Consider the following 26,949-nt stretch of genomic DNA (forward strand, 5'->3'; position numbering starts at 1 on the left):
GGTCTTCCGACACTAAGGCCCATGCTTGGCTAGATGCAACGCCAGTGCCCCCCACCCCCAACCACCTGAATATCTGTCCATCCAGATGCAGCTATTGCTCGGACCCAGGCCCAGGCTGACCTCACCCAATGCTCAGCAGCAGGTGCCCTCTCCAGGGGCTGGATCCCCCAAGGGTCCCACCCCCCTCCCTTGGCATCTCAGTTCAGCTGACTGACATGCAAATTAGTTTAATTATTTCTTCTTCTAAAATAAATTATATTTTGCAGTAGCTGCAATATGTTGTGTCAGGCAAAATTACATTCAATATTTTTAAACTAATTGATGCAGCCTTGAGGAAGGCTGATTGACAGCCCAGAGCTGAGCAGGGCTGCAGCCTTAACCGATTCCTAAATTAAAATTAAACGTGCTTCGGCCGGGTGCTTCCTCTCTGAGCTGGCTCACCATTAATCCGGGGAGGTGGCAGGTGAAGCCCTGGGGGGCCGAGGGGGTGAAGAAGGTGGGCAGTTAGTTCTGTGGGTGCCTCGAGAAGAGGGCAGACTGGGGTGGGAGAGCTGCTGTGCAGTGTGGGCACGCTTCTTAACTTCTTTGGGTCTCAGAGTCCCTATGGGTAATAGACGAGGGATCGGACAGGGCGATTTGAAACTGAGACTCCTGGGGTTTGCTGACTATTACAGTTTGAGCGCCTCCTTTGTACCCAGGACATAACATGGAACAAGACCAACACGGTCTCTTGGTTTGGTGTCAGGGACCAGTATCTATCATTCTAGACTGTGAGAAGAGTCAGAGTTAGAGAAAAAGATCCAGGACTGTGAACCTATGTGGCAGGGGCCCCTACCCTGATGGGGTGTAGGGACAGTTGCCTTGGAGTAGGTGACATTTAGGCAGAGATTCCACTAGGACGTAATCAGGTGAAGGGGATGGGCAGGAACGAGTGTTCCAGGTAGAACAGCACGTGCAAAGGTCCTGGGGTGAGAAGGAAGACTGTGGCTAGTGAGACTCTGGATCTCTTCCAAGGAAGACCCCAACCCCCTGGCAGTTTCTAACCCATTCTCTGGGCTTTGAGGACTGGAGCCCAATAGGAAGGGTAGAGGGAGTGGGGCCCGGCCTGGCGACTCCGTTAGGGAACTCTTAGGAATACGGTCCTCTTAAAGGACACCAGCAAACACATATCAAACACTCCCCACGGGCCAGGGTCTGTTCTGCCTCATTTCATCCTGTCAACCACTGAGAGAGGTAGGGCCTTGAATCAGTGCCATTTTGCTGATGAGAAAACGGGCTCAGAACTTGCCAGAGGCTCATAAGGATCAACAAAGCCAGGACTTGAACCCCAGTCTGGTTCCAAAGTGGGGGTTTCTAATCATCACATGGTACTGCTTTCCGACCATTTTCAGCTGCCAGAGTCCTACTTGCTCAAGGCCCCAAACAAATGTCTCTGCTTCCTCCAGGAAGCTTTCCTTGACTGCCCTCAGTCCTGGGCAGCCAGAGTATAAGCCCCAAACCTCCAAGGGCTCCCACGCGCTCTTCCTCCCCGGCCTCGTCCCTCACCCCGCGCTCCCCCTTCCTCTGTTCTGTCTCCTGCTTCCCCTCCTGCAGATCTTTGCCCAGCTGTCTTCTCGCAGAGACCTCCCCTGATGCCTTTATTTTACTTTGCTTCTTGCAATCCCACCAGACACCCTCTCCCTGCTTTATTTCTCTCCCTGGCACCTACCCAGCATCCCCTATATTTTCACTTATTTAGTTTGCCTACCATCTTTCGCCCCCATTAGAAAGTCAGCAGAATTTTGGTCTCTTGTTCTTTACTTTTGTATATCCTCAGCCCGTTTGTGCACAGCACACAGTAGGTGCTTAATAAAGATTCACTGAGAGAATAGATTTCATTGTCAGTGGCATCCCTGACTGTGGTGAGATACTGGGGAGGGGACAGGAAGAGATGAGATCCCCGGAGGGACGATTTCTGTGGGGGTGGCACCCCGTCTAGGGTCCTTCCATCTAGGGAACTGTCTGGCTGTGTGACCCTGTTCCTGTCTCTCTCTCTGGACCAAGGTTTTCTCATCAGCAAAACAAATGGAGTTGGACCCTCGAGTTCTTGGCTGTCGCAGAGAACGAGGGAAGTGAGGTGGCAAGAGTGGGAGTGGGACGTGGGGAGAGCGGGGAGGGAAGGGGGAGAGGGGTGGGGGCAGCGGGAAGGTCCCTTCTCCCTCATGGTGGTTCAAGGGTGGGGGGAGCAGAACCCAGACCCTCTTCTCCACCATCCCCCAGCGCCTCCCTCCTCCCGAGGGAATTAAATTGCATCCAAACACCAGGCTCTGATTAGCGCTGGCCAGCTGGGCAGAAAGATTTATCATCCCAATTACGAGCTGGACGAGACAAGTGGGGGGAAGGGGGGAGAGGATGGGGAGGGGGCTGAGTGAGCAGGAGGGGGTGCGCCGGGGGAGGGGCGTCAGGGCTCTCAGGAGCGGACGCTTCACACTCCCTGCCTTGTCCCCACTCCTCCAGTGGGGGCATGAGGTTAGGGCGCCTTTCTCTATTTCCCTGATTATCTGGCTTCCACGCTGAGATGGGAGGTTTGACCTTGTCTGGGTGGGCGTGTTTGGACCTCCGAAGGGTAAGGGAGGACTTCTGGGAGAAGTAGGGCCCCTGCAATCCTGGGGAGAGTGTGGGGGAGGAAGTTTTCCTCCCTAGGGCCAAGCTGGCCCTGATATTCTGGGCTGTCCTATGAGACGCCATGGACATGACAAAATCTTTGTTCCTGTCAGCATCCATTAAGTACCTAGGTGGCACAGGATCCCAGGAGTGACCTAGTCTAAGAGAAACCCAGGCCTGATTTACACACCTCTGGTGACAGGGCGCTCACTACCTTACAGAGCAGCCCCTTCCACACAGGGCTGCGCCAAGCCTCTTCCCAGAAGGCACCACAGTCAGTCTCCTGACCATCCTCCTGCCTGTCCCAGCCCTGCCCTGCACCCTCTGCACGTGACTAAGCCTGAGTCTTTATGATGAGGGCCTCCCAGCTGATCTCCTGCTCCAGGCTGGCCCCCTCCTGTCCCTCCTCCCGCACAAACCCGAGTGAACACTGAGGACTGACATCTGACCAGCTCGCTCTTCTGCTTAAAGACCTGCACTGGCTGCCTGTCATCCCCAGAGCTGTCATCCTCATAGGGCATCTGAGGCCCTTCCTTCTCTCCTCGCCGGCTCCAGCCCCAGCCTCCAGCCACACTCCGTCTCTCCAGTCTCAGGACGGACAGCGGTCTTTCTCCAGGCCCCTGGCACACAGGGGCCTTTCAGCCGGGAGCACCCAAACCCCCTTTCCTCAGCCTTCGAGACCCAACTCAGATGTCCCCTCCCCTGGGAAAGATGCTGTCCCTTCCTCTGCCCTTCTTGGGCGGGACCAAGTCTCTCCCTGTGCCTCCCGAGTGCCCACTGTCCTTTTTATTCCACTCCATGTTGTCACCGAGTGGACAAGGCTCTCCTACGTGAGCTCCTGAGGTCAGTGGCCAAGAGTTTTTGCCACCAGATCCCAGTGCCCAGCCCAGCCCATGTGGGTGACAAAAAGCCCTCAGCAGACACTTTATATAAAACATTCAGCACAATATCTGGCATAGTGTGAGCTTCAAATACACAGAAGCTGCTATTACTAATAGTTCACAAGAACAGTTATTATCCTCATAGCAATCCGGGAGGTACCATTTTTTGTTTGCTTGTTTTTTGACAGTGCAGCGGCATATGGAGTTCCCAGGCAGGGATCAGATCTGAGCTGCAGCTGCATCAACACTGGATCCTTAACCTACTGTGCTGGGCCAAGGACTGAACCTGCATCTCAGTACTCCCAAGATGCCACCGCCAATCCCGTTGCGCCACAGCAGGAACTCCAGTAAGTACCATTTAATGGATGAGAAAACTAAGGCAAGCAGAGGCGGGATGACTGTCCAGACTCGTACAGCTGGGAGTCGTGCCACTAGAACCAGTTCCTCTCCATCACGTCGCCCTGCCTCCCTAACTGGGCGGGCCATTTATCCACCCATTCAGGAAATATTTATACACACTGACTACGTACCAGGCCTGCAGTGAATGCTACAGATATAGGCGAGACCTTGTCTTCATGGAAGGTACTGTTTCCTGGGGAAGAGCGGTTCTCTAAGTCCACACGCAAATGCACATATAAATCATAAAGCAAGCTCTGTGGCGGGAAGGAAAAATCAGGGTGCTATAAAACCGTGACTTGACCTGGGGTGACCCAGGTGGGGAAGCTGCAAGCCAATCCGATTAACTCTTTGCTCTCCTGGGCAGCTAGAGACCACCCCTCTACAGCAGCTTAGGGCCCTGGGGGAGGGGGCTGGGTGCAGCCCCCTGGGACCCCATCCCTGACCCCAGTGCTGGCTTTCCAAGCCCCCAGCCCCCCACCCTGCCTCGTCTCTTTGAAGACTGTCCCTTACATCTGCCCTTTCCACCGACGGATTCAGACACAAATTGTACTTTAAATTCAATATCGGTCATTAATATTTCATGATTACAAAACGTTAAAGATAATGTCAGTGGAAGGAGCGTCTGCATGGGCAGAATGGATGACTCAGAAGTTCGGGGAGAGGGAGCCGGCATACTAAGTGGTTCGGGAGTCTTTGAGGTAACCCTCTATGACGGGCGGCGGCTCCCGCCTGAGTGCTGCCTTCTCCGAGGTGCTCGCAGAGCCTGGCTGCTGTGTATAAATATTTCCCCTCTGATTCTTGTCACCTCGTGTTTGGTACACCCGGAGCAGGCGGGGCGCCATGACCCCGCCACTGTCCCCTGTTTCCGAGGCAGCCAAATGGATGCTTCAGCAGGAGGGCTCCGGAGGGCAGACCCATGCACACTGAACTTGGGCCCCCAGCTGGCTGCTGGAGCCCTGGCCCTGCATGGACTTGCTCTGTGACTTCAGGGCCATCGCTGTTCCTTCCTGAGCCTCTATTTCCTTGTCTGTAAAGTGGGGCTAATGATTTGTTCTTGTCTCCCGGAGATGGCAAGAAGCTGGAGTGGGCGGATTATCTGTGGCATTCCTGGCTTCGCGCCTGGCACCAAAGCCATATAACTTGAGGAGCATCAGACAGGCTGGGGCTGGAATTTGGACAAATGACTTCACCTCTCTGAGTCTTGGTTTCCTCATCCACCCCTCAAGGATAATAGCCGAATCGACACCTGATTGGTGGGACGATTCACGAAGCACAGCACTGCCAAGGGCCTGGCATAGGGTCGGTGCTTAAGTTGAGTGCACAGAGTCAAGATCGACAGATATCATTAACTGTGCACTTACTAAGTACTAGACTAAGTTCTTTCCACATATCATCCTCCTTAATCCTCCTACTAGTACTGTGAAGTGGGAACCATTCATTTTCACATTGATTAATATCCCTGGTAAGGGTTGGGCAGGGGTTGTGAATTACAGCTCGGAGGGGAGTTGTCTCCAGCCCAGTCCAGCCACCACTCTTTTCCTTTCAGAGACTCCTCTCCTCCCCCATGCTTAGTTGCTGGGGATGGTGCGTGGGTGGGGGTGGGGTGAGGGGACAGTGGTGGGGCCCAGAGAGCGGAAAACCAGGAAAAGGGAGGCCCTGTAGCAAAGCTGTGGTGGAAACCGGACAGACTTGGTCCAAATCCCAGCTCTGCCACTGCACATCCTTGGGCAAATCTCCGAATGCTCCGAGCGTCGATTTTCCCATCAGGAAACTGGGTGCGGATCTTAACCGATGGCGATTCAAAAAAAAAAAGTCTGTGCCAGAAAGCCTCGAGCTCAGTATCTACTGGGTAAACAGGGTAGGATGTCTGTGAGGGAGGATCCCCCTACGCCGTCTCCTGTGAAACGGCAGCGTTACAGACTGCACGCTGCCCCAGCTGCTCTCCCTTAACCCAAGAAGGGATGTGCTAGTGGTCAGGCGACCGGGCGGTGTGACAGCTGGTGGGGGAGATGCATCTGCGGGCAGGGAGAGGAGGCAGCCCTGCCCAGCAGCCCGGCCCGGCCCCCTGGCTGCCCGGGGAGCAGGTTCGGGGAGGTAAGGGGCGGGGGGCTGTCTTCCCTTCAGTCCAGCCGCCACTTCCTCTCCAGCCACCTTTGTTATCTTCCTTTCATGCGGTGGAGAAGTGGATTCAAAGGCTCGGGAGCAGCAGGCACTGAGGTTTGAGCCAGCTTTGTATTTTCTTTTAAACCAAAGTTGAAAGAGACGAAGGGAACTTCAGCCTAGGGACTTCCTCGGCCCCCGGAATGGGCTGGTGGGGCCTGGGAAGTGGGAGGCACTGGCAGGGGTGGGGAGGAGGAAGGCCGCCAGGAGGGCTTGCGGGGGCAGGAGGGGCTTGGGGCTGAGGAACTGCGGAGGGGAGCTGGCATGCCGCCCGCCCCGGGCTCAGAGACTCTGAGTATTCCTGTTGTCACCACTGCTTACTGGTGGCTCTGCTGGCTCCTGAGACCTTAAGAGCTGACAGGGTGGGGGAGCTTACAGAGCAGGTCCAGGCAGTGGCAGCCACAGAGGCGACGCTGCTCTGGCTATGGAGGAGGCCTGGAACTGCCCTCTCCCTGCCCCTGGTGTGCCACGAACCCCCATGCTCTCAGCGCCTCACCTCCATGGCCTGACCTGTTTGGACCCCATGTCCCAGGACCCCCTCTTTCTCCTCTCAGCTCACACTCCTCCCCAGCTGCACCAAACTGCCTGTGACCAAAGCCCCCCCTGCACCCACCACACACACACTCTTCTAGAAACTGAGGCCAAGCACTTTGGAGTCATCCTGGACCCCCCTCCATCTCTCCTCCAAAGCATCCCAAAAGCAGGTCCTTTGGGCTCTATCTTTAGCTCTGTCTCACAAAGGTGACCACTTTTCACCATTTCCCTGGCTGTCATCTTGGGCCAGGCCACTCTCTTATCTTCGAAGCACTGTCGCATGTAACTTCTAGCTGAGAGCCCTTCCTTACCCACCCCCTCGCCCTGCAGCCCCCAAACACCAAACAGTCTGTTCCCAATGCAGCAGTCAGAGGCATTATGTCTCACAACCTCCCTCTCTGTTCAAACGCCTCCCCTGCCCCGTGAATCCCACCTCATCAAGTCCAGACGCTGCAATGACTGACCGCTCTCCTCCAATATGCCACGCAAACTACCACCACCGGGCTTTGCCCTGGCTGTTCCCTCTCCTTGGAACAATCTCCCCCCCACCCCACCCCCGCCCCCGGCGGCGGTGGCAATGGCATGACTCCCTCACTTTATTGAGCCCTCTGTTGAAATGTCTCCTCTCAGAGAGGTCCTCCCCTAAAAGAAACAACACCCTCTTCCAACCCTTTTCCTCTGCTTTCTTCCTTCCCGGTTTCTTGTCAGCGCAGCATCAGCTGACATGTGTACACCTTTTCTCTTAGTTCGTTGATGGTCCAGCTCTCCCCTGCAAAGACAGGAGTTTTTCTACCTCATTCAGGGCTGTATCCCCAGCCTCCAAAAAACGGACTGGTGGGAGTTCCCGCTGTGGCACAGTGGGTTAAGAATCTAACTGCAGCAGCTCAGGTCCCTGCCGAGGGGCAGGTTGGATCCCTGGCCTAGCACAGTGGGTTAAAGGATCAGGCATTGCCACAGCTGAGGCTCGAATTCAATCGCTGGCCTCAAAACTTCCCTATGCCAGGAGTGTAGCCATTAAAAAAAGGGAGGAGGCTGGTATGTAGTAGGTGCTCAATAAATGCTGAGGGAAGAAAGCCAGAACCAAGACTGGCCCTGTCCCTCTGGCTTGGGATCCTTCCCAGATCTCGGTTCAGGCTCCTGTGCATCCGCTTTTGCTGACCACTCCCCCACACCAGCTTTGGCCAGTTTCTTACTCTTTGCCGGGACCCCAACACTTGGCCCCTCCTCTCTGGGCTTTGCCGGACCACGCAGTCTTTGCCCCTCCCACCCATGTTCGCCCCGCCCCCGGGCTCACCCGCCTCCATGGCCAGCACCGTGATGTTGTGCCAGCCAGCTGTCTCTCGATCCAGCCCCTTGCCGGTCACGATGGCGCCCGTGTCGGCATCGATATCAAAGATCTGGTCCAAATCTGAGTCTCGGTCAATGGCGTACCTGAAGGAAGAAGGGCGGGGTGATTGAAGGTGCCCTGGCGCCCATGGACCCTGTGCCCATGTCCCTCCACCCTGCCCCAAAAGAGGGACCACCTGCCTGGGAAACACGAGAAGCAGAGGGACCCTTTCCGCCAGAGGAGGAGTGGAAAGGGATCGGGGTTTGCCTCTCAGCCGCGCTGGGCCCCTGCTGTGCAACCGTGGGCCACCCTCAAACTTTACTGCGCGCCTCAGTTTCCAAAGCTGGGTAATGCGGCTACCAATTTGCATGCCGCAGTGAGGGCTGGGAAAAGGCAAAGGGCCCAGCACACGGGATGTTTGATTCTTATTTTTCCGTAAGAGGCGACCTGGAACTGGGCTTGAGAAAGGGACGGGGTAGCACGCCGGGCAAGGGGAACAGAGGTGCGAAGGGCGGTGAGACCAGGACGAATGGCAATTATTCAGGGGCCGGCAAAGGGGGCAAACGCGGCCAGAGCTGGGAAGGGGGAGGGGGAGGCCCCCGAACCCGCAGAGTGCAGAATGCAGGCGGTTGACGTGCCCTGGGGAACCAGGGGGCATCCTGAGCAGGAGAGAGGGGTCGGCTTGGCCGCTCTGAGGCTCTCCGGAGGCCCCAGACCAGGGAGGGCCACGGGCCGCGGGAGGGGGTCCCGGGGGATGGCCGCCCGCCCCTCCCGCCCGCGCAGCACGCCCCGTGCTAATCTGCGGCTTTTCAGTTGCCGCGTGAAAAAGCCCTTTGTTCCGCCTTCTTCCCGGGCCTTTGTGCGGCAGCTCTAGGCCTGAAAGGCCCGTGTCCAACACAAGTCTCGGGCGGCGGCGGCCCAGAGAGGCCCCGCCAGCTCTGTCGGCCGCTTCCCCGCGCTGATAACGCGGGCGGGGGCAGAGCCAGGCTGCGCGGCGGCCCACAAAGGCCCCGAATGCCAAGCAAGGGCTCTTTGTGCGTCGCGGACAAAGGAGCGCGGTGGGCAGGGCTCAGCGCCCGCCCCCACCCCCCAACCCGCAGGAGGAAAGGGGCCCCAACCCCCTCTTCCAGAGCAAGAAACTGAGGCCCAGGGAGGTGAGGACACCAGAAACATCCTCTGCTGGGGACCCGGAGCCCTGAGATGACCCTTCAGTGGGGCCTTGGCTGCATGACCGAGCCTCTCCGGGCCTCAGTTGCCTCAGCTGTGGAATGGGCGAACGATCCCCAGTGGGACCGCATGGATCTGAGAGCAGCTGGAGCTGGCTCGGAATCTTCTGCTGCTTCTACCTGACTTTGGACAAGTCACTCGACCTCTTTGGCCTCTGTGTGCTGGTCTGGAAAATGGGGTGATTCATACCTCACACCGGTGTGGGTTAGAGGAGGTAATTCTTGGAACCAGGCACAGGTGACACGCCTTATTCTTTTCACATTCACTGTTATAGTGGGGCGAACTTCGAAAGCCCAGGCACACGCGTGCAGTGGGTGTTACAGCCAGTCTCCCGAGTCCCCAGTTTAATGCTCTCTCCTGTCCCTAAGCACCTAAGCCCACATCCTCTTTGGTCCTGATCAGCCTAGGTCCTCCTGACCTGGGTGAACCTGTGCAGGGAGGTTGAGACCCAAGATGGTCATTCCTCCCACGAGCACAGCACTTAGCAGTTTGTAGCTTACTCTTCCTCCAGCCATCCCTCCCTCTGTTCCTTTATGCTAAGTGCCGCTCTGTGCTAAGCCCTGGGGATGAAATGGCAAACAAGGCAGACAAGGTCCCGCCCTGCCTGGCATCTTGTAAGGCTGATGTGATCTCCCCCGCTTTGCAGATGAAGACACTGAAACTCAGAGAGGAAATCTGCCAAGCTCAGGGCTGCCAAGCCTGGTTGTGCAGGTGGCGTCCTGCACAAAGTTCGTCGGCGGAAAGGGGGAAGTCGGGGTGAAGTCCAGCCAGTGTTCTGCCTGCACAGCCCTGTCCGAGCCCAGGAAGCATCTTGTCAAAGGCAGGAGGGCTTTTTCTAATTTACTTCAAGATGCCATATGGACCACTGATAGATAAACCCCGCCCAATGGTGCACAGGGACTGTCACAAAATTAAAATCTGTACCCCAGTTTGGGACTGTACACCCAAAGTTCTTTCTAACACCCTGAACCATCCAACGTGGCAACACGTGGAGCTTCGGGCTACCTTTGCCCCAAGCCTGGCCTGTAAGATGTTTGGGTCCAAAAGGAGGTAGAACCAGACTCCAAGCATCAGCTCAGTCGGAAGGAAGCGTGGAGACCACCTCCTGGTTTTACAGGTGGGAGATCCGAGTCCAGCAGAGGGCCAGGGGCAGGACATGGCTGGAGCCTCCTGATTGCCCATTAGGGCTGGGCTTGTTGGGGGATGCCCACCGCCTTCTTGTTTCTCCTCCCCTCTCTTCACTCTTCTCCTTCCTCCTCCCAGTTATTCTGTTTTGTTCACTCCTGGAGGGGAAGCCGGGTGGGGAGAGTGGGGGGGGGTGGCTGTAATCTAAGTGGAGACAGCTGTATCCAAGGCCATGGGGCGGGGGCTGTGGGGAGCTGCCATTAACCAGTTAAAGACTTGGGGCTGCAGGTCAGTGAGGCTGGCTGAGCCCAGGTGGCTTTTTTTTCCAGCTCAGGGAGCCAGCCAGTGAATGGGAGGGAGGGGTGGAGGGCATGGCATGTGGCCTGGCAGATGTGGGGGGGGGCGAGAGGGCAGCAGGGGAGGCTTGTACCCCTCACATGTAGGTGCATGAGTTGTGTCTGGTTGGTGTTGTGGGCAGAAAGTGTGTGTGCATGATTGTAAGATGCTACGTCGCCGACAGAAGGTACAAGAGGCGGCCACTCAGCCCTGGAACTGGATGCAGGTCCAAGATGACCCAAGAGAAGTCACTTCATCTTTGAACCTTAATTTTCATCAGAGTGGAAATGATTTTTCCTCCCACCTTGCAAGTGGCTGGAGGATTAAATGCCTAGCTGGGGGGTAGGTGCCTAGCTGAGTTCCGGGAAAAGGACTCCATGAGTGAAAACTATTGTTTTTCTAATGAGTGCTCAGAAACGTCTGGTAAGGGGGGAGTTCCCATCATGGCGCAGTGGTTAACGAATCCGACTAGGAACCATGAGGTTGCGGGTTCGGTCCCTGCCCTTGCTCAGTGGGTTAACGATCCGGCGTTGCTGTGAGCTCTGGTGTAGGTTGCAGACGCGGCTCGGGTCCCGCGTTGCTGTGGCTCTGGCGTAGGCCAGTGGCTACAGCTCCGATTCGACCCCTAGCCTGGGAACCTCCATATGCCGACAGAGCGGCCCAAGAAATAGCAAAAAGACAAAAAAAAAAAAAGAAATGTCTGGTAAGGGGGGTACAGGAGACCCTCCACAGATCAGTGTGTGATCTGTGTGCCTGGGGGTGGGAGGCATCTTGTTTGGGCCTGGGAGCATTGCCAGTGGTCTGAGAAGGACAGGAGTCATCTGTGGTCTAGAAGGTTCTGCTCAAATCTCACTGTCCTACTTCTCATTTGGTCAGCCAGGACCTGGAGGGCAGGAAGGGGAACAGGAGCAGGTGTGTTTGTATCAGCGTGTGTGTGTGTGTGTGTGTGTGTGTGTGTGTGTGTGTGTGTGTCTGCACGCATGCAAAGAATGCCTGGGAATGGCGGTCAGGAGTGCGGATCCGGTGCCCATCTGCCTAGGTTTGCCACCTAGCAGTGTGACCTTGAGCAAGTCACTTGGCCTCTGTTCTTTAGTTCCTTCCTTTTTAAAAATGGAGCAAATAAAATACCTACCTCCTAGGGTGGTTGTGAGGATTAGACAAGCACTGCCAATAACACATTTTTACCTGCACTGGGCACCTGCCACATGACCTATGGATTAGATCTTCTTTTGATTTGCTCAGCAAGACTTCGTGCCAGGCCCATGTAAGGGCTTCACGTGCACGAGCCCCTCTAATCCTGGCCAATGCTGTCATCACTGCCGCTGCCACTTTCCCCAAGAGGAAACGGAGGCTCCCAGAAGCCAGGTGCCCTGCCCTGGGTCAAAAGGGCTGGTTGGTGGCAAAGCCAAGTTCTCAAGGCACATCCGTCTGTCCAGAGGCCCAGGTCGAACCAAGAGCATCCTCCTCGGGGCCAGCCAGGTACACCTGTGGGTGCTCCCACATGCTACGAACAGCTAGGAGCAGCTGCTGTTGTCAAGGTCAGGGTGAGAGAAGTGGAGGGGGGTACTTCCTGGCTTGAGGGCGCATATGGGTTTTCTCCACATAAATGCGTGCATGGATAGCTCACACAGGCATAGCAAACAGGAAAGTCTGCAGATTCATGCATGTCCAGGCTGCCTGGTGCTCCTGTGTCTGGGGTCGTGTACACACAACAGGCTGAAAGATGCAGCCTCCGCCTCAGCTGCAAAAGGGGCTGCTCCCCTGACCAAGCCATTCCTTTCAGCTCACTCCATCCCATCTGTGATGCTGTCCCCTCCCCCACCCTTTTGAAGCCCACACGCAAAACCCACCACACGACACCTAGAAATCTGCAGAAGGAAGGGGAGAAACAGGTGTCGAGAAAAATGGTAACGTCCATTTCCTGAGGACCCACTATGTGCTGGACACTTAATCCTCCCTCCAACCTGGGGACCACCGAGCACAGAGTCTAGTCCATAGTAGACGAGAATAAATGAATGAGGCAGGTACTACCATGCCACCCATTTTAAAGATAGGAAGACTGAGGCTTGGCCTGGGTATAGTGATTTTCCCACAATTCTACAACCAAGCTGGTGTTCGAATCCCAGGTCTTCTCTGACTCTATAGCCCATGTGTTTCTACAGCACCCCACTGTGGCGTTCTGGGAGGAAATGAAGTGTTCGCTCCCTCTCTGGTCCTGGTTTTGCTTTCCTGGTTTTGCTGCGCAAGTGAAACTCACAAGGGGGCTGGCCCTGGGCTGAGAAACAGCCAGTGTATTTGCAAGGCTGCCTAATTCAGAGATGGGCCTGCGCCTTCTCCTTTTCTGGAAAGAAAAAAGGTGTCCTACTGCCTAAGGATAAAGTCCATGCCTTCATCTAACACTCAAGGTTCTGTACAGCTTGTCCCCAAGTGCCCCCCTGACCTCATCTCCTGCCCCAACCCCCTCATGTTGAGTTCATCCAGCCTGGCTCCCTGCTCCTGAACTTAACCTTGTGGCCCCTTGAGTCTGTTCCTGGCACCAGGCCCTCACCACCACTGCACCCTGGAGTGTCCCCTTCCTATGCCAACCTATTCCTTGCCATCCTTGCTCGGGGGCCACCTTCCTTGGTGCCCAGAGTACTCACCCCTCCGTGGAGCTTTCTACTCCTTAACCCCCCACCTCAGCCCACACAGACTTAGATCTGTCATTGGATTCACTCACATGGGCCCCAGCTTTCCTACTGGCCCACAGACGACTCATCTCTGTGCCTCAGGCATAAGGGTGGAAATTGCTTCTAACTACAAAGAGAGTCAAAAGTCGGGGTGAGGTGGCAGGAGGCTGGACTCAAGAAGCAGACAATCGTGGGTTAAAGCCCATTCCTTCCCCGCTCAGGCCGAGTGACATTGAGAGAGTCACTGCCCTTCTCTGGTCCTCAGTTTCTGCATCGAGTCATCTATTTCCTGAGGGCCAAATGCAACAGCATGAGGCAGCTTCCACCTGCTCCAGGGCAGGGGTTCAGAAAAATCACTCGGGACATCTGTGCACGCATTTCTGTATTTCCCAGGTGCCTACCATGCTAGGCAAAACCTCCCAGGATCCCACTTCATGTCTTCATTTCCGGGAACATACTAAGCTCATTCCTGCCTCAGGACCTTTGCACTTGCTGTTCCTTCTACCTGGAATGCGCTCCCCCACATCTTTGTATGGTTGGCTCTATCATTCTGATGTCAGCTCATGTGTCAACTCCTTGAGTACTTAATCCAAAGTACCCCTTGCGGCTCCAATCCTTATCCTATTACCTGGTTAATCTTCCTCATCTCATGTTCTTATCAGCAATATCCCTTTTAACCATTCAACGAACGCAACTACTTATTGGCCGTTTCCCCCTCAGGAGAGGAGAGGGATTGGGTCTTATCACCACTGTTTTCCCATTGCCTGGATCAGTGCTGGACAGGGCATGACTCAATGCATGGGTGGTGACTAAGTCCATGACCCTTGGAATCCAGGAGCTGGAACAGAGGCCAAGCTCTGGGCCACACACGTGGCCTGTGAGGACCCCTTCTCTGGCCTCCCATTTCTGTGTCTGTCCCCTCCAGACTGGGCACTCCTCCCCAGCTCTGCCCTTGGCTGAGTCATCTCAGGCCTGGCGCAGGGCCGGGCTCGGAGGAGGAGTTGGGTAAATGTTTGTGGTGTGAAATTGGACCTGTCTCAAGCTCCTCACCGCCTCCACATCTGAGGAGCCCCAGGGAAGGGGCGGCAAAGAGAGATGAAAGGAGGTGGGAAGCAGGTTTCAAAGTTGGCCCTTTTAGTGCAGATAAAAGGAGGGGGGGAGGGAAGGCGATGGAGGGGGGAGGGAGAGGCTTGAGAGGGGGTGAGGAGAGCTTTATCAGAGAGGAGGGGAGCAGCCAGGCTGGAGCAGGGCCTGGGAGGCCAGGAGGCCCCTCCTCCTGTTTCTTAACTCCCTGGGCTTCACTTTCCTGCCAAACACAGGTGATAATGGTCCCCAGGTGAGGTTTGGGCTGAGCCAGAGGCTGACAGGATGTTTCAAGACTATACCTACCAACAGCAGGCATGGAAGGGCAGTAGCGGGCATGGAAGGGCAGTGGTGGTGTTCAGAGGCAGTGGAGGGCAGTTTTGGCCGTGAGAAGGGTGGAGGCAGCCGGGAGGCATCGGGGAACCTCTGCACAGAGTCTGAGCTCCTTGGCCTTCCTCTGAGGCCTATCAGACTAGTCTCGCTGGCTCGTCTCCCTGTCTCCTGTAGCTATCACAGGCTGCCTTTCTCCAGCATACCTAGCATTCCTTTGCCTCCACATACCTGTGCCTGGAATGCCCTCCTGCTCTTATTTACACCTGACCAGACTCGGGTACCCAGCTCAGTTCCATTCCTCTCTCCTCCAGAAAATCTTTCTAGACCCCTGAGGGTAGTTCCCAGTCTGGGAGTCCATTGTTGGTTAAGCAGGATGGCATCTTTGTGTCCTCTCCCAGGGCTGCCATGGAAGGTTGCACAGGCTGTGCACTGTACAACTCTGAGAGCACCATTCACAGGGACCAGGATGGGAATGGTACCCATCTGACATTGTGTAATGCAGAGATCCTCAAGTTAACTTCCCTTCCGCCTATCTCCAAATGCTCGGCACAAAGCTGGGCACATAGTTGGTTCAGGGATCACTCACTGACTATGTACAAGGTTTTCAGGGCATAAGCAGGGAGCTCTTTTTCCCACCCACCCAACAATGGCCATTCACCCTACCCCTACCTCCTCCTCCGGTTCCCTTTCCACCTGACATTCTTCCAACCTGGGCCACCGTCAGGGATTCCCCAACCCCTGCAGCTCCCAAACCCCTCCCCTCCCCGGGGACACCAACAGAGACGAAGCATCCCCTCCCCTCCCCCCACCTGCCTCCCTCCCTACTCTGCCTTTCTCTCTGCTTCTGATTCTTTCTTTCCCTTTCCAGCTTTCTTGCCAAGTCTCCTCTCTCTGTTCCTCCAGTACCAGGTGGGTCCCTCTGTCTGTTAGTTCCTCTGGCCCTCTTTCCACCAACTCTCCTCTCTCTCTGGTCACTTCCTGCCATTGTTGCTCTCTCTGCCCTCTGTGGCTGCCTCTTTTCTCTGCATTTCATTCATCCACCATGGGTCAGGGAGTGTCCACTGAGCGCCTGGCAGCAGGTGAAGCCCTAGGATGCAGTCATGGACACAGACACGCCTCCCTACCCTCCTGGAACTTATTTTTTTTTTTGGAGGGAGGGGCAAAAAACCACCAGAAAAAAAAGGGTAGCATATTCAATGGTGATGAAGGCTGATGAGGACAAAAAAAGTGGCTATGAAGTATGGGGCTGGGAAGTTGGTGGGAGGTTAACATTTTAGAAAGAATGGTTGGGGAAAGTGTCACTGAGAAAGTGACTCCTTTGGAAGGTCCTGGAGGAAGTGAGGGGACCAACTATGGGGCTATTAAGGGGGAGAACGTTCTAGGCAGAGGAATCAGGAGTTGCAAAGGGCCCGAGGTAGAGGAGGACTGGGTGTGTCTGTGGAGTTGCCAGTGTGACTGGGCAGAGTGAACAAGGGGCCTAGGGGTAGTGGAAGTGGGGGCTGGGGGTGGGGCATTGTGAGGGTCTGGGCTTTTATTCTGAGCCAGAGGTGCCTTGGCAGGGCTTTGAGCAGAGGCAGGCCACGCTTTGACTTACATCGGGGCGGATCAGTCTGACTCCTGTGCGATTCTAGATTCAAGAGGGGTGAGGGCAGAAGCAGGAGACCGGCGGGGAGGCAGTAATCCAGGGGAGAGAGCAAGGGGCAGCAGCGGAGGCGGTGAGAAATGGTCAGATTCAGGAGATGTTTTTAAAGCAGAGATGACAGGATTTGCTGATGGACTGGAGGGAGGTGTGAGAGCAACACAGAAGTTGATGGTGTTTTCAACATTTCTGACCTGCAGAGCTGGAAGGATGAAGTGATCTTTTTTTTTTTTTTTTTGGTGGAGGACGGCGGAGGCTGAGCCCAGCTCACTGCGCTGTGTGTTGCACCTGCTTCTCTCTCCTTATCCTGCGTCCCTGTCTCTGCAACTGTTCGGGAATCTGTTTCCTTTGTCTCTTTGGCTCCGGCCTGTTTTCTCCCCCACCCCCCCCGCCCCGGGCCCCCTCCCCCTCTGCCCGCCGTCTGTCCACGGGGCGCTGGCGGGGTAGCAGGCAGCAGGCGTCGGCCCCGGGCGGGGGTCTCACCGGACGGGCCGGTTGGCGGCGTCGGGGTCCCGCGCCGTCACCACGCCGACCAGGGAGCCCACCTGCGCGTCCTCCTGTACCTCCAGGAGGCCGGAGGGCGGCTGGAACTCGGGGGGCTCGTCCACGTCGGTCACGGCCACGCGCACGATCGCCTGGTCCCGGAAGGTGCCCAGGTCAGCGAAGCGGGGGTCCACGAACTTGTTGAGGGCCTCCAGGACCACGGTGTGCACAGGCTGGGACTCGAAGTCCAGGCGCTGGGGTCGGGGTGGGGGAAGCAGAGGCCCGGTGAGTGGGCTCACCCCCCACAGGGGCGAGATCTCAAGTCGGGGGTGGGGATGGGCCCAGAGAGGGCGGGGCTGGCCCAAGGTCACTGCTGACTCAGCAGGGGCTGCACCACGGAAACGGTGCCCAAGACCCACACCAGCACGTGGAGACAGTAAGGCCCTGCTGGGGACAGTCTTCCCCAGAGACACACAGCCCAGACTTCCTGTTACCGGGGCACGGGTGGTGGTGGGGCATAGTATGTTAGGGCATTTCAGTAATTTATTAATTTACAAAGCACTTACTCTGTGCCGTATTTGTTTTTTTCTTATTCACAAGTCATCTCTGATGCGTATTTCCTTCCAATCTTTATTTTTTAATCTTTTGGCCAAGCCTGCAGCATGTGGAAGTTCCCGGGGCAGGGACTGAACCCCCACTGCAGCAGTGACCCGAGCCACTGCAGTGACGGGGCTGGACCCCTAACCCCCCAACACCACAGGCGAACTCCGGTGTCAGGATTTTAAATATATAAATATAAGTAAATATACTGACTCATCTAATTTTACAACATCGCAAAGAGGCTTGTATTTTTATTACCCCAATTTGCACATGAGGAAATTGAGACCTAGAAGTTTCTGGAATTTGCCCAAGGTCACTGAGCAGAGGCAGGATTCAAACCCAGGCAGTGTGGCTCCTGAGTCTCAGTCCTTAACCCCATGAGAGGAGAGGACCCTGGATCTGCTGTGGACTCGGTCTGGGTCAGCGGGCAAGCTGTTTGGCCTCTCTGGGCCTCAGGGGGGAGGCTTAGGTGGGACTGCTAATGTGAGTTGAGCCCTATAAGCCAGGCTGCCTTAAAGCTCTCTTCGGAGATCTGGCTAAAGCCACGCTGAGCCCTGCTTCTCATCAGGGAGTGCTGGTGGGTGACCCTCTGATGAATGAGCTCCATGGCTGTGTTGGCTCTGGCCTTCTAAGGACAATGCCTTGGAACAAAGAGAAATTGCACCGGGGGAGCCACAGGCGCCTCCATTACATGGCGGGGGAGCCATCTGAGCGGCGAGGGTGACCTTCCTGGAGACCCGCCCTGTGTGTAGGGACCCTCCTTTCTTCTCAGAACCTCCCATCCTCCCACTCCCTTCTTCAGCAGGGGAAAAAAAGAAGAAGAAGAAGAAAAAGAAGGGTTACCAACTTCCTGCATTCTGTTGCCTGGGAAATCAGGATGCAGGGAGGCAGGCGCTGGCCTGGCCCGGGAGTGAGCGATGGGCTCTGGAGCCAGGTCATCAATCAGGCGGGGGCGCTGCTCCCTGAGCCAGCACTGACTCCACAGGGACACCTCAGGCGCCACTGCTGGAGCAGGCAGGAGGGGGCCCAAGAGCTGGGGGGAGGGGGGGCAGAGGGGGCAGCACTGCGGATGCAGGCTGGGCTTGGGGCCTGTTCTGCTGCTCTGTGATGCTGGGCCTCTCTGGGCCTCCGGTTCCCCATCTGTGAAATGGGCTCATCTTCCATTGAGGACAAATGGAGATCAGAAGACTGAAAACCATGTAAGGCTTAAAAGGGTGGATTCTGGAACTGGACTGCCCAGGCCTGTATCCCTACACTGCTTTGTAAGATGCGAGACCTTGGATGCAAATCAATGAACTTCTCAGGGCCTCAGTTTCTCATCTGTAAAATGGGCAATAATAGTACCTCAGCGGGTTGTAGGGATGAAATGAGTTAATACATGGAAAGCAGTCGAAGGGCACTTGGCACGTTGTAAACACTTCGTTATTAGTATCGTATTGTTTTCCCAGTTGAGGAAACTGGGAGTTTTCTCTATGCTCAAACCCTCACGGCCAGGCAGAGAATGGGTCAGAATGTGCTCATCGAGTGAGTGAAGGGCCAGATGTTTCTGTGGGCCCCAGAGGGTAGAGCCTGGGCTGATAGGAGCAGATTTAAGGAGACAGATTCTGGCTGAATGGGAGGAAGAAGAGCTGGACAAGGATAGGGAGTGAGCATCCCGTCCCCAGGGGTGTACAAAGGCCTATGACCATTTGTGGGCCAGGGCAGGGGATTCAGACCTCCCTGGGGGAGCAGGGCTGGAGAGGACAGCTTCAAAGGCCTGCGTAGCCCTGAACCGCCAAGCCCGTGACCAAGGCCTGGAAGAGGGAGTTTTGCTTTTCTTTTTGACCTCGGTTCCCTGTCCCTGGGGGTTGCTGAGTCTGCTGTTTTAGTTTCTGGTTCCCGGGCTAGCGAGCCGGCGTGGAGGCTGTTAGACTCAGGGAGGAAGGAGCTGTGGGGTCACCAGACCTGGGTTCCCATCCCACGCTCCCTCTTACAGGAGTGATCGCAGGGAAGCGCTTCGGCCTCTCTGAGCCTCTGTTTTCTCACTTGTAAAATGGGCATAATATGTTTCCCTCAGTGGGCAACACGAGGAGTAAAGGAAACAATGAGTGTGAAGGCCCTGGTTTGAACTTGAATTAGCTCAGCACAGACTCAAAACCTGGACCGAATCCTGACTCTCCACGGCTGGCTGTGCAACCTTGGACAAGTCACTTAACCTTTCTGTGCCTGCTGTTTTCATTTGTAAGGTGGGAACAGCACCGTCAGGGGTTTCCCAGGTTGGTCCAGGGGCTCTGCAAAGACCTAAGCCCTGGAGTGGAGTGGGACGGGGGCTCCTGGCCGCTCGGCAGCCTCCCTGACCCCACTGCCCTGGGGCCTGCCTCCCCACCCCTCCCGCAGCAGCCGTACCTTCTGCACTACAATGATGGCCTCCTGAGTGTCGCTGTCAGTGGTGACCTTGAACACATGGCCGCCGCTGCCGCTCTCCTCCCTGAGGTGGTAGGTCATGTCTGTGTTCTCCCCCACGTCCGAGTCCTCGGCCTTCACGCGTCCCACAGCTGTGCCGATGGGGGCGGACTCCTGGATGCTGAACTGGTACATCTCTGTAGGGGATACGGCTGTGAGCAGGGCCGAAGGGGCAGCCCCTCCCCCAGCTTCCAGCAGCTGGGGGAGAGGAGGGGGTCTCAGGGCTGCACCTGCAGCATATGGAAGCTCCCAGGCCAGGGGGTTGAGTCAGAGCTGCAGCTGTCGGCCTGCGCCGCAGATGCAGCAACGCAGGATCGGAGCCACATCCGTGACCTTCACCTTAGCTCATGGCAACACTAGATCCTTAAGCCACTGAACAAGGCCAGGGACTGAACCTGCATTCTCATAGAAACTAGTTGGGTTCTTGACCTGCTCAGCCACAATGGGAACTCCCGAGGGCAGCGTCTTAAAGGAGCTCCCCGCTTGGCCAGGGTGGGCACTGGCAGAGGTGAGTCCTTTGCAGAAATGCGGGATGCAGCGTAAGAGGGGGTTCCAGTTCTGACGGCTTTACTCCCTGATTGATTTGGGAAAGTGGCTGCAGTTCTCTGGGACTCAGTGTCCCCAGAATGATCAAGGCTAAGGCTCTGGAGTCAGTCCTGGCCGTATGATCCAGAGCTTTGGTTTTCCTCATCTGTAGAATGGGAATAATAATGGTGCCTTCCCAACCGCGCTGCTAATCCCACGATTAGCTCAGATGCTGATGCATGTCAAGGGCTTAGCATAGGACCCAGCACCTGAGAGTAGCCAAGAAAGGGAACAAATTGTACTAAAATGGTCGGGCTTCATGCTGAGGTTTTGTTGCTCTTGATGTTAATATTAGTTCCTTCATTCCCACATATTTATTGAGCATCTCTGATGTCCCAGAGGCACCTCTAGGCACTGGGGTTGCAGCAACAGACAAAACAGACCCAGATCCCAGGGCTCACAGTGCTCTCCTCTTAGCGGCAGGGGAAAAACACTAAATGGTCACATCAGTAAAACATGCAGTACGTCAAATGGTACTTTGGAGAAAAACAAAGCCAGGAGGGGAATGGGGAGTGATGATGAAGGCGTGTCTGGAGTCTGGAATGGGGTGATCGAGGAAGGCCTCCCTGAAAGGTGGCATTTCTGCCAAAAGGCTGAGGGAGGTGAGGGAGTGAGTCACGCAGCTATTTCGGAACGAGCATTCCAGACAGAGGGAACAGCAGGTGCGAAGGCCCTGAGGCGGGTGCAATGCCTGGCGTGTTTGAAGAATGGCAAGATGGCCCCTCGTGGCCAGAGGATGGAAGCCGAGGGGGAAACCGGAAGAAGGAGGGTCTGATGAGATGCAAATAGCTCCCTGCTCTCCTCCCAGAGCCAAGATGAAGGGGGGGGGGTGATGTGCTAAATGATGGGCCAGCCCAGGTGAAGCAGGGGTTCTGGAGATGGGGATGTGTCTCTTGGGACCCCCACTCGGTCTGGATCCCCTTGTGCGGAGTGGCTGCCTCTGATTCACACACGCAGCGAGGGGGGGCTCACAACACAAGCTGACCACTCCCCTGCCCTCCTCCTTGCCGCAGCTCTCCGCTGTCCTGGGATGGATTTGTACAAGGCCCTTGCCTTGGCCTGCCCCACAAGATGCTTGCTGCCTGGCCCCTGCTGACTTCTGCAGCCTCAGGCCGCCAACTGCCCACCCCAAGTTGAAGTTCAGGCTGGCTGGAGTTCCGGTCATTCCTGAAGGATGACTCGCTCTATCCCACCTCTAGACAGTCCCTCTCTTAATGCTCCTCTTTGCCTTCTCCCCTCCTGTTCCCACTCTTTTTCTAGTTTTACTGAATATTGCCTCCATTAAGGAGGCATCTCAGGCCTCCAGACTCTGCTCCTGTGTGTCCAGGGTCCCCGTCTTATCCCATGCTAAGGATTACTGCATTTCCTTATGGTTTTCTGTTTATTCTCTCTCTCTCTCCCTTTCTCCCTCTCTTTCTCCCCCCCACCACACTCCCTCCCTCCAGGGTGTAAGCTTCTCGCCTGCAGAGCAAGGACCACATCTCTCATTCATCAGGCATTCACTGGTGTCTGGCAGAACACCATGCTGTCACATAAATGAAACGTGTGAGTGACGAGTAAGTGAATGAATGAAAATCAGCATGAGTTGCCCGTATACACTCACCAGATTCACACAAATGAAGAATCTGACAATACCAAGTGTTGGTGAGCATACGGTACCATGGACATGTGCATTTTTTCGTGGGGGAAGACAGCTTGGCATTATTTAGTAAAGGTGAAAATGGATTTATCCCACAACCCAGCTATTCTGCTCCTTTGTACACGAGAGAAATGCAGACAAAACAGCGCTGGGAGACAGGCAGTAATGTTCAAAGCAGTATTCTCCATCATAGCCTCAAACTGGAAACAACGCAAATGTCCACTGACAGGAGAGTTGATGCATCATGAAATACTATACAGCAGTGAAAATGAACAAATTATAGCTACAAACAACAACATACCACTTCACAAACAGAATTCTGAGAGACAAAGCAAGACAAATCATTTATAGGACATAGGGTTAATGGAATGTAGGGTTCCATTTATATGAGGTTAAACAAACAAATGAAATTAAACTATAATGTTAGGTGATGCATACATGGGTGAATCCATCCTAAAGAAATGGATAAGGAAGGTGTGATACACACACACAAAGGGATAATACTCAGCTATAAAAAAGAATGAAGTTTTGCCATTTCCAGCAATATGGACTTGGAGGATATTATGCTAAGTGGAATAAGTCAGACAGAGAAAGAGAAATACTATATAGTTTAACTTGTATGTGGAATCCAAAAAATACAAGGAACTAGTGAATATAACAGAAAAGAAGCAGACTCACAGATACAGAGAATAAACCAGTGGTTACCAGTGGGGAGAGGCACGATAGGGGTGGGAGATACAGAGATACAAATTATTAGGTTTAAAATAAGCTATAGGGATATATTGTACAACATGGGGAATGTAACAGATACTTTATAATAACTATAAATGGAGTATAACCTTTAAACATTGCCATCACTGCATTGTACACCTGTGGTTGATATAATATTGTAATCAACTATACTTCAATAAAAAAGAAAAAGAAAAGCAAGGCGGTGGTAATCACAAAAGCAGATGGTTAACTCTGAAGGAAGGGGTGGAGGAGAACTTATGATCAAGAAAGAGCATGTGGGGGCTTCTAGGGTCCCCTAGAAGTGTTGGCTTTATAATCATTTGAATCGGACAATTATATGTTACACCCTTCTGTCTGTGAGCCGTATTTCACAATAAAGAAATAAGGAAGGGGAGTTCCCACTGTGGCACAACAGGATTGGTGGTGTTTTGGGAGTACTGGGCTATAGGTTCAATCCCTGGCCTGGCACAGTGGGTTAAGGATCTGGCATTGTTGCCCCAGCTAGAGCATAAGCAGCTAAGATCTGATCCTTGGCCTGGGAACTCCATGTGCCGTGCGGCGGCTAAAAAAGAATAAAAGAAGAAAAAGAAAGAAAGAAAGGAATGCATGGATGAATAATCCAGAGACTTCTGGGGCCCTGGCCCCTCTGCTCTGCCCCACCTCTTCCAGCTCACAGAGCCTGGTACACTTGGGGAGAAGAGAGGGTGGCCCCCACCCCTCCACATGGCCCTCCGAAGCTTCCCCATCAGTGAGTGGGGCTTGGATGGGGGCCACACCCACCCCCCGCTCCCCAGCAACAGCGACAGGGGCGTGGAGCTGGCTGGCGGGCACTGCCCACCCTGCTGTGAGTCTGGGCTGAGGCGCTAAGCCGAGATGTGCTCTCAGCTCAGGGATTGGATTCCCTTATCGCTCGGGGGTCAGTCCCCCGTGGCAGGGCCTAATGTGAGAGCAGCAGCCCTCGAGTAATGACTCGCCCGATAGGAATCAGCCCAGCTCCCCACGGCATTTAGTCTCTGCCAGCTTCGGCGACATCTCTGGTGCGGCTCTGGGCCTGAACCTGGGACAGAGGGGCTGGCTGGGCTGATGGGGTGCTGGAGGACGGGGGCCAAGAAACCCCCCACCCCCAGGGGAGGTAGAGAGTAGAAAGGCCTCCTGCTTTCACGGAGAAGCCCAGAAGCCTGTCCTCCTGCCTCAGAAGACAAAGCAAAGACCTGCCACCCCAGCCCTCAGCTGCCCTGTGCACAATTATAGGTGTTCCTTGGCCTGAGCATGGTGGCAGCCTCTGTCAATATCCATAAGATAGCCCTGTGTCTGTCCCCCCATCCCCAACGTCCCTTGGCAAGCTTGGGTCCGTAACAGATGACATGCAATAAGCAGGACGGGGTGTGTGAAAGGGTCAGGGAGGGGCCGGGGTGGGGGGTGGGCAGAGGGGCTCACTCTTGGCAGGAAACAAGGTGAGGGGTGGGAAGGCGACTATGTTGCTTGGAAAAACCAGACAACCTCAGGGTTGTCCCCTGCAAGCAGCGGGACTGGAGGGGGGCAGGGAGTTCATGGGTGACTTGGATGGACAGATGGGGCGTCCCTCTGGTGCAAGGCCTACAGGGCAGCGGGGTGCCTTGGAAGGGTGACCAGACAGACACCCAGATGCACCTCCTCCCTCCGGGAAGGCCTCACTCACTCTGCGGGAACCGGGGCGGGTTGTCGTTGACGTCAGTGACCACGATGGTGACAGTAGTGGAGCCCGAGAGGCCGCCCAGCTGGCCCGCCATGTCTGTGGCCTGGATCACCACCTCGTAGCGCTCTTGGCTCTCGCGGTCAAGGTCAGGCACGGCCGTCCGGATCACACCTGTGGATGAAGGAGGGTGAGGCCAGGGACTGCCACCCTCCCACAGCTGCCAGCGGACACGGAGGCCCCTCCCCAGGCAGAGGCTGGGCTCATTCAAGTTCAAGAGCAGAGCAGCTGATGCATAAGACACAGAGATGACCGCTGTGCAGCTGCGGGGCTCGGCAGCCAACACACACGCACAGCCCCTCACACACACATGCGCTTATACAGATACACTCACACAGATAACTCACACTCACTACTGCATACACACATGCACTCACATCCATAATACACACATACACACAACTCTCAGATTCAAACACTCTCTCCCGCACACTTGTACACATACACACTCACGCACATTTATATACAGACATACTAACACACCTTTCAAACACACACACTCGCACACACACACTTTCAGGCACACACACACACATACACACAACACAAAAGCAACAGACTATGGACTCTTTGGTTTACTGAAAAGAGGCGTAGGGACTAGAACCAGCCACTGTGTGACCCCGGGATTTCTATATATGAGCCTGGCCTGTGCCTGATCCATCTCTAGGTGCGTGGCACTCAGGCCAGGGCGGGCCCCGAGTGGCAGGTCAGTGAGTACTTAACGACACGAACTGAGCTCACACCCACCTTCAAACACACTCACTGTGGAGTCATGCTCACCTGCACACAGACACTGATGTGCCTCACACATTTACGTTCAACGTACATGACACATATGAGGTCACACGCCCACACAGACGCCTAGCTGCTGGCACACACTCTTATTCTCCCACGATTACGTCATGCCCCCAGCCCTCAGCCCCACCCCCCCAGGCCTGGCCCTAGATTCTCTGTCCAGGCACCAGCGAATCGCTGATCAGACAACCCTTCAAGCTGCTAATGGTAGCAGGGGGAGGGCAGCAGGAATGGGGGTGGTGGCAAGATGAATTCTGCACAGGGGAGGGCTGGGCTTCTTGTCTCCCTGCCAGTGGGAGACCAGGGTGGAGGGAGGAGTTGATGAGGCATTCAGAGCCCCCCCGCGCCCCACACTCCAACCTGCCGAGCACCAGGTGGTGGCAGGTGGTGCCTGGGCCCTGAGCGCCAGGTGGAGTCATGCACCAGCAGGCCCATGATGCGCCCCATAAAACCCAATCTCTGACTCCTGATGTCCCCAAACAGCCCCTAGACACCACTAAAGGCGACAGAATGGGAGGAGAGGCTATAGTGTGTGTGTGTGTGTGTGTGTGTGTGTGTAGCTGGGGGAGCAAGGGGTGGGGCACCTGGATGGTGGCCCTGTTTCTGTGGGAAAGTGTAGTCTGTCTAAACAGGGGGTCATACAGACCCTCTATCAGCGGCCTTCCAGACTCCTCAGTAAACTCCCTCCTGACCCCCCTCAGCTGGGACTGGTCTTTCCAAGGGCAGGGGAGACCTGGAAGCAGATGAACCTGGGATAAATCCCAGCTCTGCCATCTGCTGACCACGTGATCTTGAGCAAATCCCTTCACTGCTCTGAACCTCAGCTTCTTTAACCATAAAATGGGACAATCACGGTATCTCTCTAAAGAACAGGATTTCTCCAACTTGGCACCATTGACATTTGGGGCAGGATAATTCTACCCGCTAGATGCCAGTAGCAGCACCCTCGACAGCCAACCCTAGTTCCAGATGTTGTCAAATGGTCCCTGGGGGCAAAATCGCTTGAGAACCGCTGCTGCAGAGTTTCACCTCGTGAGAATTGCATAGAACCGTAACAATTGTAACGGATATTGACGTGCATTTACTCTGTGCCTGGCACACTTCTAAGCACCTTAAGTGAATCGCCTCATTTAATCCCCTCAACACCCCTATGAGGAAGGCAGTTACACCCATTTTACAGATGATGAGATGGAGGCAAGGGTTAAGTACTGGCCCAAGGTCGCACATGTAGAAAGCTCACGAGAGTCAGGATTCCAGCAGGCCCTCTGGGGCCAGAGTCCATGCTGTGAACTGCTCTGCTGGACCACTGTAAGGATGGAGGGTCCCTGCCCAGCGCACTTGATATCCCCCACCCCAGCCACCACCAGGTACAAAGGGAGAGCCCAGGCCTCTGACAGAGCGATGTTCACTTTTGTGGTCCTGTCTCAGCTCTTGAGATATCCCCCTTGCTCATCTCAGTCCTAATCCGGCAGGAGAGGAGCAGTAAAGCCAGAGAGAAATACACACACCCAGGAGGAGGCGGTTAGAGGGAGACCCACAGAGAGACGGCGACCTGGAGAGAGACAGAGAGACAGAAAGAAAGGAG

The 26,949-nt window shown here is 55.2% G+C and overlaps 1 protein-coding gene across 3 annotated transcripts in view; it reads right to left on the bottom strand.

Moving 5' to 3' along the window:
• Nucleotides 1–26,949, bottom strand: part of CDH22 (cadherin 22) — a 131,987-nt gene that overhangs the window by 15,398 nt on the left and 89,640 nt on the right. For 2 of the 3 annotated variants that reach the window (XM_085004074.1, XM_021077733.2), the window contains 4 exons: nt 24,516–24,683; nt 19,825–20,018; nt 16,840–17,093; nt 7,912–8,048 (listed from right to left, as the gene is read on the bottom strand). In XM_085004074.1, coding sequence (XP_084860200.1) covers nt 7,912–8,048; nt 16,840–17,093; nt 19,825–20,018; nt 24,516–24,683 — 753 coding nt within the window. The remainder of the gene's footprint in view (nt 1–7,911; nt 8,049–16,839; nt 17,094–19,824; nt 20,019–24,515; nt 24,684–26,949) is intronic. The other variant, XR_014832457.1, reaches the window with a different exon arrangement.

Source organism: Sus scrofa, chromosome 17 (genome assembly GCF_054392235.1).
Source record: "Sus scrofa isolate SSC_HxYL_T2T_F1_AM1 chromosome 17, Sscrofa_HxYL_maternal_Yorkshire_Landrace_v2.0, whole genome shotgun sequence".
Lineage (NCBI taxonomy): Eukaryota > Metazoa > Chordata > Mammalia > Artiodactyla > Suidae > Sus > Sus scrofa.